The 17,151-nt window shown below is 38.0% G+C and overlaps 2 protein-coding genes across 7 annotated transcripts in view; one reads left to right on the forward strand and one right to left on the reverse strand.

Moving 5' to 3' along the window:
- Window positions 1-17,151, reverse strand: part of LOC141455712 (pseudouridylate synthase RPUSD2-like) — an 880,316-nt gene that overhangs the window by 766,191 nt on the left and 96,974 nt on the right. The gene's annotated exons all lie outside the window — the stretch shown is intronic.
- On the forward strand, window positions 1,293-5,519 carry LOC141455508 (uncharacterized). Its single transcript, XM_074130617.1, has 2 exons — window positions 1,293-1,357; window positions 1,442-5,519. Exon 2 carries the CDS (start codon window positions 1,830-1,832, stop codon window positions 5,517-5,519), a length of 3,690 nt encoding a protein of 1,229 aa, XP_073986718.1. The 5' UTR covers window positions 1,293-1,357; window positions 1,442-1,829.

Genomic DNA, 17,151 nt, shown 5'->3' on the forward strand with positions numbered 1-17,151 from the left:
TTAACTCAAGCTAATAACATCAACGTTAACTTGCTGAAACAACAACAACTGCATTAATTAAGAAAACAAGTAACCATCTCAACTGGATGTGTTAGAGTTAGTTTGCATAAATTAAGGGGTTCATGTTTGCAATCCCACTCGAGAACATTCTTGTTATCTAAGAATTATGATAGCTACGTGTCTTTTTTTTTTTATTTCTTTGGCACATCCTCTTTCTTTCTAATTGAATATTTTGTATTTCTGCTCAACCTTTGTGGAACACATTTTATATAATGAAAATACTCGCCTGACGGTCTTTCACCAAGGCATTCACGTTTGTTAGATTTTTTAAAGTACTTTTTCTGTTGTACAATGAACGTTTAAATAAAAATATAAAGAAAATACACTGTTACAATTGTTCATACAAGAGGTTAAAACCCGGTTAGTTAATCTTTTTTCTTCCAAGCAGCAAGGACCAGAAGATCTATGTCATTTCTGAAGAAAAATTTGTCCAATGGAAAATGAATCACTCTAAGAAACGAAATTCAAATGCTAATTTCAACTCCAGTGAACTCTAATCACAGGTAAAGCATTGTCATTCTCCTGAATGGCCAGAACTGAAGTAAACATTAAGAGTAGCCATCATTAGGAAATTGAAAGGTAAAATTAAAGGAAAAAACACCGAATTGGCTTCCAATTCGTCTAAATTTCTACTTTTCTTGTCTCTGTCACCAGCTACTTTTATGGCCAGGGATAAAAGTAACATATAGGGATCTGGTGTGATAAACTGGTAGTTTGCGGGCCGCATGCGGCCCCGAGTTAATTTTTTGAGGCCCCACAATGTTCTGAAATAGAATGAATATAGAAAAAATGGCGCTTAGGGGGAGATCGAGGCAATAACATAGGCATGATTCCCAGATTAAACTACTGAAGACGAGTATACACGTGGCCTTTCTTAGGCGCCTGTGGGTCCTGTAAAAACTCGCTGACTACTTCTGACGACGTTTAGAAGCGATATGCCTGCCAATCTCAAGTGTCAAGTAATGTAAACAGATCCCAATAGCGGAAAGATTAAAAAGAGCATTTTGGATTGTGATTTTATGAATGATACCTACCCCATCAAATTTGTACATGTGATTTGACCCGCATGATCTTGCCTGTTGCCCCAAATGGCCAAAATCAAAATTGATTTAGACACCCTTGTTATAGACTGTTAGTGCACCACATATGGGTTTATATTTTAGAATAACATATGTTTCTAATTAGAGAACTGGAATAACTATCATATGATTAGTTTGTTAACATTATTAGTATTCAGTTTTGCAGTATATTTTGTATCTAGTTTTGGGTTTTGGATCCGGAGAAGGAGACAAATGTGGTAATGCCAAATTCATTGTTAATTTGTTAGCATTAGTTCTATTCTCTTATATTCATATAAGTACACTATATTTATTGTTCATAGAAACGAGTTACGAGTTACGAGTTGCGAGTTCTGAGTTGAGAATTGTATGGTCAAATAAACTCTGTTGCACAGAATCCTGTTATTTTGATCTGGATCCAAATACAGTTTCACATTTCTTCAAGGTGGACTTATTAGAAGATTCTAATTAGAGGGCTTATTGAATTTGTGATCAAGAGTTTATGGACAATATTTATTTAATTTATAATTAGTATTTGTTTGGTTGCTAGTAGTAACGTAAATGTTTGTCTTTAGTTTTATGCGTTTAATCATATGGTATTGTTGTTTTTGTTTATATTAATATTATTGTTTGGTTTGTTTATATTGTTAATTTTAATTTGAAAATTTGCAAGAGTTTTGTTTCTTCGATTGGCACTAGAAGAAAACTATCATGACGGAACGTCTAACGGTGAAAACCTTGAAACAAGTTCTTAAAGAAAGGGGGCTCAGCGTAACGGGTAAAAAAGCGGAACTTGTAAAGCGAATTGAACAAGCTGATGAAGAACTTGACCAGTTTCCGCAGTGTTCTATTCGCCCGGAAGACAGTGTCTCAGCTGTGTCGGAGTACACTCAGCGTTCCAAAAGTGCTCATAGTTCAAATAAGAGTATAATATCAGAGAAAAGAGCTATGGAAGCAGCAGCAGCAGCTGGAATAGCGGCGAAGGAGGCCAAATTGAAAGAAATGCAGGAGTTAGAACACGAGGAGTTGAAACTAAAACAACAAAAGGAAAGGCTCTTGTTGGAAGCGGAGTTAGCGGAGGTTAAGGCTAGAGACCAAGTTTTAGAACAGTATGAAGAAGGAAGTAGGGTGTCGAAGTCACCAAAAGTCAGCGGTATTTGGGGTCCAAATAGGCATTCAGGTTGCAACATCTTGGAGAAAGACCTTGTGCGAATGTTGATCGCTTCGAACTTAAAGGGGCAAATGCCAAAAGTTGAAATTCAAAAGTTCAACGGTGATGTTACCCAGTACCTTGGGTTTATCAGATCGTTCGATAGCGTCATCGGATCAAAGCCAACCGACGATGAAGAAAAATTAAATTACCTCGTGCAGTATACTGTAGGTACACCGAGGGACATCGTGAAAGCGTGTATGTATATGGACCCAAAGGAAGGGTATGCTGAAGCAAGAGCGCTGCTAGATAGGAGATATGGAAATCTAGAGAAGATAATCCCAGCTTACATCGGAAAAATTTTAGAATGGCCAGACATCAAACCCGACGATGTCGAAAGACTTGATGATTTTGCTATTTTGTTGAGAGGCTGCAAAAACGCTATTGCTGGCCGAGCTTTCGGTAAAAGTGAGTTCCAAGACCCTAAAACGTTGAGGAAGATATTAAAAAAATTACCATTCAACGCGCAGGAAAGATTTAGAAGAAGAGCCGATGAGATTATGGACGTGGAGAGAAGGGCTGTTGAATTTAAAGACTTAGTCACCTTTGTTGAGACTGAAGCCAGAATAGGGATGAATCCACTATTCGGTAGACACTTGTTTCGAGATTTGGGATCTAAAAGGGGCGCCAGAAAGCGCGTTGGGAAAGAAGATTCTAGTAGGAGAGAGGCCATAGGGTTTAATTTCGCAGATGAAGAAGAACCTCTGCAAAAGTGTTATTTTTGTGGCGATCCTCATTGGACCGGGGAATGCGCCAAGCTGGGCAGTCAAGATCACGAGAAAAAGGTTGAGTTTGTGCTGAAACGTAGGCTATGCTTTGGCTGCTTACAGTTGGGACACCGGTCTAGAAAATGTTCTGAAAAATTAAGATGCAAGCGATGTCAAGGTGAACATCCTACTATTTTGCACAAAGAGTATCCCTTCACAACGAAGGAGAGTCTTGCTGAGACTGGCAGGGGGCCAGTATGTGCCAGGGTTAATGAGATTGGGTCGTACAGAATGTCAGTAGTACCTGTCAAGATCAAGGATTCAAATGACAGGTCCGTTGAGACCTATGCCTTTCTAGACAGCGGAAGTTCGGTGACATTTTGTTCGAAAGACCTCGCATTGCAGCTGGACCCTAAGGGAGGCTCTTCCCATTTGATATCGTTGAAAGTCGCTACGATTCATAAGAGCGCTACGTTAAACTGTGGTTTGGTTAGCGGATTGTTAATATCCGATCTTGAAGAAAATAATCATATACCTTTACCACCGGTGTACGTGGTTGAGGAACTGCCCGTTTCAAAGGGTGATATCGTGAAAAGATCGGATCTAGAAGGTTACAATAACCTTAGTCACTTAGACATACCAGACTTAGATGAAGAAATAGGTATTTTGATTGGGATAAACGTGCCGCAGGCGCTGGAACCATGGGATGTGATACACTCTTCCTCGGAACAAGAACCCTTCGCTATTAAAACTAGATTAGGATGGGTGATCTGTGGGGCACCTTGCACAAATCGAGGTGGTAAAGAGAGGGTCAACAGTTTGAAACTCAAAAATCAAAACCTCGACAGTTTGCTAACAGAATTGTATGAAAAGGATTTCCCTGAAGTGAACTCAGCAAGGCTAGGGGTTTCTGAAGAAGACCAGACGTGGATGTCCATAATAGAGCAAGGCTGCGTTAAGAGCGAATCAGGGAAGTACGAAATTCCTTTACCGCTAAGAAAGGGCGCTGAATTACCCAACAACAAGAGTTACGCGATGAAAAGATTAGCAAATCTCAAAAGGAGGTTTGAAAAAGATCTGAAATATAAGAAAGACTATTGCGAGTTGATGAATAATATGATTACCCAAAAGAATGCTGAAGAGTTGCCAATGGACTCTACGGACAGTGTAGGCAGGCATTCTTGGTATATACCACACTTTGGGGTGTATCACCCAAAGAAACCAGGGAAAATTAGGGTTGTTTTTGATTGTGCGGCAAAATATAAAGGAATCTCATTAAATGATGCTTTGATTCAGGGTCCCGACATGACAAGTTCTTTAATCAGCGTTCTGTGTAGGTTCAGAAAAGGTCGGCACGCCTATGTAGCCGATATTGAAAAAATGTTTTATCAGGTCTTGGTTCCGGAGCATCAGAGGAATTATTTGAAGTTTCTATGGTGGAAAAATAACGATTTCGACTCTGAGCCTTCGGAGTTTCGCATGACAGTGCATCTATTCGGAGCATGCTCTTCTCCGAGTGTTGCAAATTACGCACTGCAGAGAACGGTTATAGATAATGGACACGAGTTTGACGAGGACACTGTGCAGACGGTGTGGAGAAACTTTTATGTAGATGACTGCCTTAAGAGCCTGGATGATGAAGAAGCTCTTGCGAATAACGCACTTGGCTTACGAACATTATGTTCCCGGGGTGGGTTTACGTTAACGAAGTTTGTAAGTCCCAGCTGTTTAGTTAGAAAGCTAGTTGGAGATGATCAGAATTTTCAGGAGCATCCTAGCAATTTAGAAGTGATGGCTCTGGGAATAGGTTGGAATTTGAGGGACGATTGTTTAAAGGCGGCGATTCAAATGCGTCAAGCCCCGTCTACAAGAAGGAAGCTACTAAGTTTGGTAGCAAGTGTTTTCGACCCGCTGGGCATAGTCTCACCTTTAGTTCTGCAAGGTAGAATCATATTGCAGAATCTGAGCCAAATGAAGACCGACTGGGACGAACCATTGGATCCTAATGTACGGAAACAAGTTGAAGGTTGGTATGAAAGAATGAAACGAGGTTCATCCATCAAAGTTGAGCGGAGTTATGTCCCGCGAATTTTCATCAATGTTGTACTAGCCCAAATGCATCACTTTTCGGATGCTAGTGCAGTCGCCTATGGGGTGGCCAGTTACCTGAGAATCCTCGATTCTCAAGGCAATGTGCATGTTTCCTTCATCTACGGGAGAGCCAGAGTAGCTCCAATGAAAGCGGTTACTATCCCCAGATTAGAGCTCGCAGCAGCCACCATGGCAGTCAAGAACAATGAAATGCTATACGAGGCATTAGATTTTCCAATCAACTCTGTAACGTTTTGGACGGATAGTACCACCGTCCTTAGATATATCAATAATGAAAAGAGTCGGTTTCAGGTTTTTGTGGCCAACCGCCTTTCAGTCATAAGAGATGGATCAGAGGAAATACGTAAATACAGTACTGAACCCTGCGGATGACGCATCGAGGGCGGTCTAATCAGAGAGGTGGTTGAAATGCCCAGAATTCTTATGGAAGAAAAAATCTGAGTGGCCATGTCTACCAGTCAACTGGGATTTGTCAACCGACGACTTGGAGATAAAGAAATCAGTAGTGTGCTCCAGATTAGATGCCAGTGTTTCTCCGACTGAGAGGTTGCTGAACTATTTCTCAAGCTGGTGGACTCTCGTGAAGTCGATTGCTTGGTATCTCAAATTCAAACAGTTCTTGCGTAAGAGAGGTAGGGTCGAAAGGATTGACTATTTGAAGCTGGAAGATACAAACGCAGCCGAGACAGCTATTATACAGTTCGTTCAATTAGAGTGCTTTAAGGAAGAAGTTGGGTTATTACGCAAGGTCAATCGCGTGAGTAAGAATAGTTCAATAAGAAGATTGAACCCAGTTTATGTAAACGGATTTCTTAGAGTAGGAGGAAGGTTCAAGAAAGTGCCAGGGCTCACAGAGGACGAAAGGCACCCTATAGTACTACCGTACAAGCATCACGTAACGGATTTAATTATAAGAGACTTTCATCTTAAGAGTGGGCACATGGGAAGAAATGCAGTGCTAGCTGCCTTGAGGCACAAGTTTTGGGTAGTGAAAGGAAACGCAGCTGTTCGAAGAGTAATTTCCAGGTGTATTGGGTGCACGAAGCTTCAGGGGCCTCCAATGGAACAACTGATGGCCGAGATGCCCCCAGAGAGAACAGACCGAACAAAGGCGCCCTTTACTTGTTCCGGGATAGATTGCTTCGGACCCTTTTATGTGAAGCAGGGAAGATCCCAAGTAAAAGATATGGAGTGATTTTTACCTGTTTGGCCATGAGAGCTATTCACTTGGAGGTAGCAGCAGACTTGTCGGCCAGTTCTTTCATTAACTGTTTAAGACGTTTTATAGCTAGAAGAGGTAGAGTCGAGGTGATAAGATGTGATTGTGGCTCAAATTTCATTGGCGCAGAAAAGGAGATAAAAGATAGTATAATTAAGTGGAAACAGCAAGAAGTGAGAGCGGAGCTTTTACCAAAGGGAATTGAGTGGATTTACAACCCACCTCATGCATCCCATTTTGGGGGAGTATGGGAAAGGCAGATTAGAACCATCCGTAAGGTCCTTAGCTCCATATCGAGAATGCAGAGTTTAACCGACGACGCACTGTTAACGCTGTTCTGCGAAGTCGAGTACATAATAAATAGCAGACCTCTTACTTTAATGACCAGCGATCCATCTAGTATACCACTTACACCGAATCGTCTGTTGTTGATGAAAGAAGATGCCACGTCTGTTTGGGGACTGTTCGGTTCCGCAGATAATTATTGTAAAAGAAGATGGCGACAGGTCCAATATCTAGCGGGTGTATTCTGGCAAAGGTGGAGATACGAATATCTTTTGGGCTTACAGGAGAGGCAAAAATGGTTTATTCCAAAAAGGAATCTCAAGGTTGGTGATCTAGTAATTGTAGTTGACAAGGCGGTGCCTAGATGTCAGTGGCCGATGGGAAGGATAACGGCAGTAAAAACAAGTGAAGATGGTTGCGTCAGAAGGGTTGTGGTGAGGTACAATGGGTCTGAGTTTGAGAGACCATTGTCCAAGTTGATTTTCGTCCTGGAAGACGAATTTTACAATCAAGAGCGTTGAAACATCCCGATCGTTTCAAGGTGGAGGGTGTTAGTGCACCACATATGGGTTTATATTTTAGAATAACATATGTTTCTAATTAGAGAACTGGAATAACTATCATATGATTAGTTTGTTAACATTATTAGTATTCAGTTTTGCAGTATATTTTGTATCTAGTTTTGGGTTTTGGATCCGGAGAAGGAGACAAATGTGGTAATGCCAAATTCATTGTTAATTTGTTAGCATTAGTTCTATTCTCTTATATTCATATAAGTACACTATATTTATTGTTCATAGAAACGAGTTACGAGTTACGAGTTGCGAGTTCTGAGTTGAGAATTGTATGGTCAAATAAACTCTGTTGCACAGAATCCTGTTATTTTGATCTGGATCCAAATACATAGACAGATATTTATTCTAATACACATGGTCAGAGTGGACATTGGCTAGCATTAGTTTTGATTAGACTAGTTGTCTTCAATCATTGAGAATTGAGAAGGAATTTCTTTGCCAATCGTGTGTTTCTTTTACATGGTCCACCGTACAGTAGCTGAAGTTTTGAAAAAAAAAAAAAAAAGTTCTTATTACACCTCCAATAAATAAAGAATAAAAAGAAAGTAAGTAATAATTAAAACCACTCACAAAAAAGGTAAAAGTTGAGGAAAAGCACAAATGCTTTTGTGTTTATAAAGTATTACAAAAACGGAAAACTTTGGATCTAGAATCCAACGGCTTTAAGGCCGGTACATTACATTAGGGCACTGAATACAACTTGAATTTCAATTCAACAGCTTATCTCTTTCAAACGAAAGGTTTTTGGCTCAACGAGTCTGATAATGGTTGTTAAAGTAATTTAAATAGAAACCAACTTTGTATAAAGATAATTTACATTAGGCACTAAAATACTGGAATTTATCGAGGTAAAATCTAAATTTAATTATTGTAATATTATAATGAAATCTTAACTTTGATTTAAATTAATTTGAAAAATATTATTTAATAAATTTAAGAAAAAATTAATTTCGTCAGAAAAATCTATAATATATTAACCACCCATAATAAAATCCAGCACAAACCCTCTCAAGTCTTTTTCTAAATACTACTCTCAATTTACTAACTCCACCAAACTCGGAATATTTGACCCATATTAACTATAACAATAATATAATTTTGAAAACAGCCCCGCCTGGACGTACGGTATTGAACTGTGGGGTTCAACGAAACGCTCCAATCTTCACAGAATTCAATCTCTTCAGTCTAAAATTCTCCGCATTATCGTTAACGCTTCACTTTACGTTTCAAATCTAACTATCCACACAGACTTGGAAATTCCGTTTGTAGGTCAGGTTGCTCGAACTCGCTATAAAAGTTTTCATTAGAACTTGCCCTCTCGTTCCAATCAATCCTCTTGTCCGCCATTTATCATCTCATCATCACCATCCAGATCATCTTCCCAGACGATTAAAATGCCAGTGGCTTCGCGATTTTCTCTCTTCTGAGGAGAGTAGCTAATCCTAGAGATGACTTAGGGAGTGTTATCGCTGGGTAACTTCTCCCCTCAATTAGTTAGTTCGATGTCAGTTATTGTCATTGTTGCTTATAGCGTGTCTAGCGCTGGTGTAACTTAACAAATACATTTAAAAAAAAAGAAAAAAGAAAACCGTACATTACACCGAAGTATAACTGTACAGGAAAGCCTACTCTAACCAATAGGAAGTTTACGGAAAAGTCTAAGAACTATTTTCGTAAACCATAACTTTTCATTGAATAAAAAGGTAATTCTGGTTATGGAATTTATGTACTTCAAACTCGGTTTTAGTAACACACTTAATACGCCCTTAACAATACACAAAAGATAGAAACCTTATGTTTGTAAACCCTAAATGAAGTTTAAATTAAATCGAAGAAACCATTGTCGAGAAAATCCTAAAATACTGAAAAACTTTTCGAGAAAAGTTGCCATTCTGATTAGCTGATTTTTTTATATCAAATTTGGAATATGAATAATATATTTAATTCCTAATAATATTGCAGAGTAAATGATACCTCTAATTATACTTAAATTAATTGTGGCGTTTTACGTAATCAACATCTTATTGTGAAGGAAACGGTTAGAAGTGGTAGCGTTCCTCACAGCCTCCTCACAGAGGCCAGCTTCTATTGGTGTATAAGTTTGGGAAGTTCAGAGTGAACCAAGACGGAAGGTTATCCAACCCCGGAGAGAAAGCATTTAACAAGTGTCTAAACGAAAAGAAAACTTTGGTTAAGAATGGCTTTTGCAGCCATTATTTTTGTCAAACGATGATCTTCTCCAGGCAAAAGTTGGAGATAATATTAGTGCTGGTGAAGCTGTAAGGGTTCCATTGAATCTTCTAATGTAAGCAGGCAGTTGGTGCTGAAAACGGGTGGCGCAAACAATTATTTCAGGGAGAATCCTTAAAACTTTTCTAGAGCTTGAGAACCCCCAAAGCTAGCATACGATCGATATTATAACACTACTAAAAATTCGATGTTTAACCTTTAAAGGTACGTTGTTATTATAAAGTTGGAATAAGTTCTATTGATATCCAGTTTTTGTATCCTTAGTGGTCAAGAAAAGACAAATGTTTTTTCGGGATCGGACGACACATAAAGAGCAAACTTGTATCTTGGAATACGAAAGTAACCCTCAACAAGGCGCTCTTTCGGTTAAACATACGAATCAGAAGCCTGGGTAATACGAAATCCAATGAAAAACTGTTAAGTTTTGAAAGAAAGATTCTTCGACGAATATATGGACCTATTATAGATTAGGGAAACCTGGAGAAGGTGCTCTAATGTGGAGCTGATACACCTATTCCAGGCCCCGGACATCGTTAAGGTGGTAAAATTAGGTAGGTTGTGTTGAGCAGGGTCTTGTAATGGCGGGATCGAGATGCCCAGAGTGATAATGGTGGAAAATAGTGCAGCGTACAAGAAAAGTAGGACGCCCTAGTCTAACGATGGGTTAATGGTGTCAGCGAGGACGCCAAGAACATGCTGAACGACCGCAATTGGAAAGCTGCCGCTTTAGAGAGGACTGGCGGAAGCGGATCGAGGAGGCTCATTGATGGACTGTAGAGCCGAGCAAGAAGAATGTCCAGTTTTGCTGAGAGGGCTTTATAAAGGATGTGCGAAGTAAGGGGATATCCACGTTATTTATAACAACTAATTACCATAATTTTTCTTTTTAAGGCTCAAAAGAAACTCTCCAAATCGTCAAGAAGATCTGCACGTGTTACTGCGAAGAGCAAGATAAAGTAAAATGAGCAAATAATAGGAAATGCCTGTTATTATTAAATAAAATAAAAGTGCAATGACAAAGTGGGGTTTAACCAAATCCGTGAGTCATTCACAGAGCTGATTCATAGTCTCACACCTGACTACCAACTGCAATAATGAGAGACTATAAAGTTACCAGATAGAAAGTCATTTGCATCTTTCTGACAAATAAGAATAAAACTTTTATTTATTTATTTTTAACAAAAGAAAACCATTCTTGCATTTTATTCGAATTGTTAACTGAATAGTGGAACTGAAACGGGAGTTACGTAATTGAATTAATAATACAATGGCGCTCGAATTAACCAGTTAGTAAGATCTATCAAAGAGATAAACACGCTTAGATCATGTTATTGTGCTGCAGCAAGCAGACAAGGCTATTCATAATGGGCAAGCAACAGTTCAAATACTGAACCACAAAGCAACCCAATCAAATGTTAAAATATAAAACATTATTAGATAACTGGGCAAATACGTACTGTTTTTAGCTGGTTATAATATTGATGTAGCAAGCACATCTTCTCAAACAATCTGTTTAACATGGCGGCAACAATATTCTGGAAAACTGCATTGTGGGCCAAATCAATTACTGGTCTGTAAGGCCCAAGATTAACATTAATTGACAAGTTGTCTGTCATCCAAATATAAATTTGCATGGGATACGCTTAAAAAACTAAATCCTTTTCAGCCAAAGACATTAATTTAATCTGTGACGAGAAAATCAGCGATACTATAATATAAATTCATAATAGGCGCCACGGTAGCCGAGCGGTTAGAGGGTAAAGTATGTTTGCTCGCCTCCGCCCACGATACCTAATTGGTAGTTGGGACGTTAAGCCCCGCCTGAAAAAATAGGCGATTACATTACATATAATATAATAATGATATATGATAATTCAACACTGCGAATCCAACTCATTCTTAAAACTCATTCCGTAAAACTTAATAGCGGAAATATTAAGTAAACCCTATAAATTTAAACTGATGACGAAATAATAATGTATACTAAGGATTAACCTGTTAGATAACATTTGATTACGTTAACCAGTTATTAAAGGTATAACGGTAAGAGGCGCTTGAACTGAAGATAATCTCACACATGGTGTCAGCAATTATCGCTAATCTAGGGATTACTTTCCAATTAATCTGAATGAAAGCATTTCATTAAATTAATTCATCTCAATAGCTCAGAAGTTTGCTTATTGCACACTTAATTCACAGGATTATACTCGCTTTTCAAAGCTTTGGACGATCGTGCCTAATCTTCGAAATCCTCACTAGAAACAATCTGGCTCTCTGAGAAATAAAAAAAGATAAAACCAAGTTGTTAACAATGGTGCAATTACCACTCATGTGAATTGTTCATATTTCAGGCCATAACACGTTCTTCTGGCGAAAAAGCAGTTTTTAAGTATTTTACGTATTTCTTTTGTTCTTTTTTACCAAACTGAATAAATATCTAGGTAAATGTTTAACCAATCCTTGCCACGAGCTATTCTCCAAAAGAATTCTAAAAATAGTTTTCGTTTAAATTAGTCTAACATTTAATTATTTAAATCAAAAATTTAACCATAAAATTTTGATTTACTTAAAAGCTGAATAACAAATTACAAAATTTATTTTTAAACAATAAATCAACAAAACGATGTCGCAAAATATTTTCAAAAACTTACAACAATCCTTTGAAATTCAGTGTTGCCAACTAGGTCACTAATAAACTAACATCAACTACAAAAACACAAAGTGATGTGCGTAGGTGGCGAGAAAATTTACGTTAGAAACGTATCCAGGTTTCTTAGTCTGTCAGAAGACAAACCCCCCACCCCCCCACTTAGCAATCAGTACAAAGGAGTTTTTTATTTTGAACATTTCAAATTTAATGTCAAATAATAATCTATTACTCTACCTTATTTTACTCGAAATATTTTTGACAAATTTCATTCTCACTAACAATATAACATAGCTTGTGAAACCGTAAATTATACTGAATTTTAACCTTACAGAAAAGCCTACCCCAACCCTTATCCGAAAACTGGCCTAACACTATTTTAGTTTTATATTTTTCTAGAAAACAGTGATTATTATTATTATTATTATTTTTTTTTTGGCGCATCAACAGCTGAGGTCATTAGCGCCCGGAGCTTTTTCCAGTGCACTGCCGGCCTCCTGACAGTGTTCTCTCGTTACAGACAACACTGTCCATCACCGGACAGTGAGCTGTAAGAAGCTCCTAGGAAGAGAAAATCTACAGTGATTATTATTATTATTATTTTTTTTAAACTTTTTTGTAATTTACAATCTGCATACAGTTGTATACAATAAGTAAATATGGAGAAAGTGATGAACTGGTGCGGGAGGAGAGCAGGAGGAGAGAAACTACCCAGCGGTAGCACTCTCTATATGAGAGAGGAGAATGTGAGGAGAGAGGAGAGATAGAAGAATAATGATTTAGGTCCTCAGACTACAAGGAAGTCGCGGGGCCACTGGCGATTCAGTCGGCGAGGAGTATTAGGGATGTCAGAGGAAGCGAGAGACAATACAAGAGGATTAGAGCTAGTCGAGAGAGTAGTATAGAATTTTTGGTACTCCTTCGTGTTGAGTTCGGTGTGAAGAGTGAGGTTAGTCACATAGAAAGGAGCGCCAGCTATCTGTCGGAGGAGTTTTGATTGAAATGTCTGTACAGTCCGTATGTTTGTAGGTTTGACTGAACCCCATAGCTCTAGTCCGTAAGTTCACATAGGTTTGAGGAGAGTGTTGTATATTAAGCGTTTGAGTTCAATGGGTAATTTGGAGCGTCGTCCAAGTAGTCTGTAAAGCAGTTTCGCACGTTTTGTCAATGCTTGTCTTTTAAGTTCATTGTGTGGGTTCCACATGAGTCGTTTGTCTATGTAGAGCCCAAGGTAGCGCACCAGATCAGTACAAGGAAGAGGATTGCTGTTGAAGAGGACAGGTGGACAGGAGTCCCGCCGGAGAGTAAACGAGGCATGCTGGCATTTCTGTGGGTTCATTTTAATCCGCCCAGGATTCTATTCCATGTAAGTGTGTCTGTAACTTGTATGAAGCTGATGAAGGATGTGTACTTGTGGCTAGTAAGCGTCACCGTTTTTAAGAAAATGTTGTCGTATTGGACTAGAGTTCTGGCAATGGAAGAGAGTAGGTTGCCAAAATTGTGTTTTAACAAGCTCCAACAACTAGAAACAGTAGGTACTGGAGGAGCAGACAGGAATTGGTTTAGTCAGTTGCGGCGTTGGCTGACCGTCATCGGAGAGCCTGATGTTATTTTCCTATCTGACGCCGCAAAAATTAAGAAAAATATACCGGATCTGATAGAGAAGTGGACAAATCATGTGAGGTCTATTGACATTCAAAGAGCAATTAACTCCAGTTATAGTTCGGTTTATAGGCATATTAGTGGGCTAGGTATGACAGAGGAGTACGTTAAATACAATTGTGCGATCGACAAAATTAGGGTTGTGAGCCAGCTACGTGTAGCAAGTGATAAAAGTGTAAAAGTCTGGTTCAGAAGTGGAGGCTACCACTCTATAGATACGCAATCTGTCTGCACAATGTGCAATTTGAATAAGTACGAAACTCTCGAACACCTGTTAATAGAATGCCCCATTTATAAACCAATTAGATCCCACTATCTATCAGAGGGTGTTAGCGAAAATGCTCCTTATAAATCCCTAAGTATTAAAAATAAGGACCACTTAAACAGAATATATTTTTTTATAACAGAAGCATTAAATATCAGATCATTTTGTCTTAATGAATAAGTATTATTTTCAAGTATTAAATTTTAGTTTTTTCTATGTATGCTCGTCAGTATGTGTATACATATATTTTATATATATAAGTATATAAATTAAGTTAATTAAGTGTATTTATATAGAACTCAGTTTGTTTTGTTTTTTATTTCATTTTCATTTAAAATTATGATCAATTGTAAAGCACAGGACCCCTGTAATGTGTAAAATTAACACTAAATACAGTAAATATCTATCTACTTGTGGCTAGTATGGCGTGTCGTCTGCATATGTACAGAGTAGTGTAGAGGGTTGTACAGGTATGTCTGATGTGTATACTGTGTAGAGAACGGGGCCAAGTATACTCCCCTGCGGCACTCCCGCCACCACTGTGGAGAAAGATGAGATTGCTGAGCTAGTACTAACTTGAAAGAATCTATCTGAAAGATAGGAGAAGCGCAAAATGAGGAGTGATTATAAATCTATGGATGTGTTGATGTTCACACGAAGTTTATAGGAAAGCCTAGAATCTATTTTCAACTACTTCAACAATCCATTGTGTGAATCCATGTGAAATTCAAACTTGACTTTCAACAATACATTCGTAATGTACAAATATGTACAAAATACATTGTATATTAAAACTGTCCGGCAGAACAGTTGTATAAGAGTTGATCGTCATACTGTATAATATGTATAAAATGCATAGGACAGAAAAATGGCAATACTCGCGAGCAATAAGCACATAAATATAAAGAAAATGCGCCTCCATTTTCGAGAAAATTAAAAAAAAAAGTTAGAAAGTCATTCACACTTTCGTTTCTGGAGTTTCCTTCAACTTGGAATTTATTATTTAAGACATTTACTCTTGAAAATGTGGTCAGGTCCGTAGTGTGAGACGGTAAAGTAAGTGAAGTCGAAATCTCCACATCAAACTATATCTGACGATGAATAAAAGTTATAAACAGGTCAGGGATACAATTAACATACGCGCTACAGTTGGACAAAAGTCAAAGCCTTTTAACTTTCTTTAAACGCATTTAAAAGATCAGACTTCATAATGAAATTACAGTTTAGTTATCGCAAAGAGCACAGAATTGGCACTTTTTGAAAGCCCAACTACTTCTTGTCCCAAAATAGCACAGACTGTTCCTGCAGACATGTTTAAAACAAAAGTTGTACATCAAGTAGTGTGCAGTGAATGTATCAAGTTGGAAGGGAATTGTAAGAGCCGTTTCCAGAAAGTATCAATATACGTACGTAAAATCAATTCCGCAAAATGTTGCGACCGGTGAATCGATTCTGATCAATCCTAATTCTTCTTCTTCTTCTTCTTCCTCGACGCTACAGTACTGAAAAGACCAGGGCCTCCTCAATCAAGGTTCTCCACTGAGCTCTATCATGAACCTTCAATCTCCACCTTCGCACGCCCATTTTCCTTAAATCCCCTTCGACATCATCAAGCCATCTCAGTGTTGGCCTACCTCTCCTTCTGACGCCTCCGGGCTTTCCATATAAAAGGCGTTTAGGGATTCGGTTATCCACCATCCTCTCCACATGTCCTAATCAACTCGAATGTTCTTTTTTTTCAATGCATGCAACGATGTCTGCTTCTCCATAAAGAGTTTGTAGTTCCAAGTTGGTGCGGATTCTCCATCCTTTTCCCTCGTTTTTACAGGACCTCAATACTTTCCTTTCCTATACTCTCAAGGCTGCCTTGCTCTCTTGGGTCAGAGCCCAGCATTCGCTTCCATAAAGCACTACCCAGTCTTATCAGTCATATATGAGAAGCTTTGCAATTCTAGAAAGAGATCTGAAACATAATATTTTTTCTTTAATGCGAACAGGCACTTGTTCCCTGCTGCAACTCTCGCTTATATGTCTCAAATGTTTCATTTCTTTCTGTGACCAGAGACCCTAAAAATTTAAACGCCTCGCACGACATAAATTCTAATTCAACCCTAATTAGTCGCACTCAAAACGAAGTATCAAATTTGAACTTTTTTCGATCTTTCGAACTCGATTAACGTTAAACACTTGTACACAAATATGTAACTGTGATTATGTATTTTCCTGATTTCAGGAAGCCTCAAAGCAGAAGAAAAAAATATAAAATCTGCTCGTCGATTCTAATACTTTTCCGACAGTGAGAAAAAGTAGCAATATGAACAAAATTATTAAAAAGGCAAAATATTAAGCAAGTGAGTAAAATAAACACAGTCCTTGACTTTGATTAAAAACTGAGGTAATAATTTAAAGAAAACATTACGAAAGGAAATATTAAGAAATTGGAGAAACAAGTGAACAAGGATTGTTGATCTTAGTTCGATCTAAGCGTTATTAAAATGACTGAAAACGAACTTATCGCAATATGAAACTTATCGCTCATAAAGCAGTAAATGGCAAAAAAAAAAAATGGTCCACAAATAAACAACGATTTTAGGAATATAATAAGGTAATTTTTAACCAAAAGAAAATGGGTGATTACAATTAGTCACCAAAACATGAATGAGGTTAACCAATTTTAAAAAAGGGTCCAGTTACGTAATAAATACTTTTTTTTCGAAAAAAGAAGAAGTAAATAATTATGCAGCTCGGTATATACAAATTAGAGAGAGAGGGAAAATCTACTCGAAAAAATGATGAGCATACAAGTGGACGGCCATAACCTAAACATGATTCCTATTTCCAAAGACATCATTCGGTCATCACGACCATGAACATACACAGACAAACCGGTCATGACAATCATTTGTTTTTTTTTATTATAATAAATGGTTTCCCAACATCATTAAAATAGATAATAATTGTGTTTATGTCATTGAACAATTTGTTAATTTTTGGCGTTCTATTACGTCATTTCTCTTACACAAATCTAGGCAAATTTACGAAGTTTTGAGGTTCCGTAAGGAATTCAGTTAGAGGACAGTAGATAATAGTTATTTCTTTAA

The sequence above is a fragment of the Rhodnius prolixus genome, unplaced genomic scaffold, assembly GCF_049639745.1.
Source record: "Rhodnius prolixus isolate KJV_2025 unplaced genomic scaffold, Rpr scaffold_4, whole genome shotgun sequence".
In the NCBI taxonomy this organism is placed as follows: domain Eukaryota; kingdom Metazoa; phylum Arthropoda; class Insecta; order Hemiptera; family Reduviidae; genus Rhodnius; species Rhodnius prolixus.

Coding starts and splice junctions, on each gene's coding strand:
- LOC141455508 (XM_074130617.1), top strand. CDS start 1,830: ATGACGGAACGTCTAACGGTGAAAACCTTGAAACAAGTTCTTAAAGAA.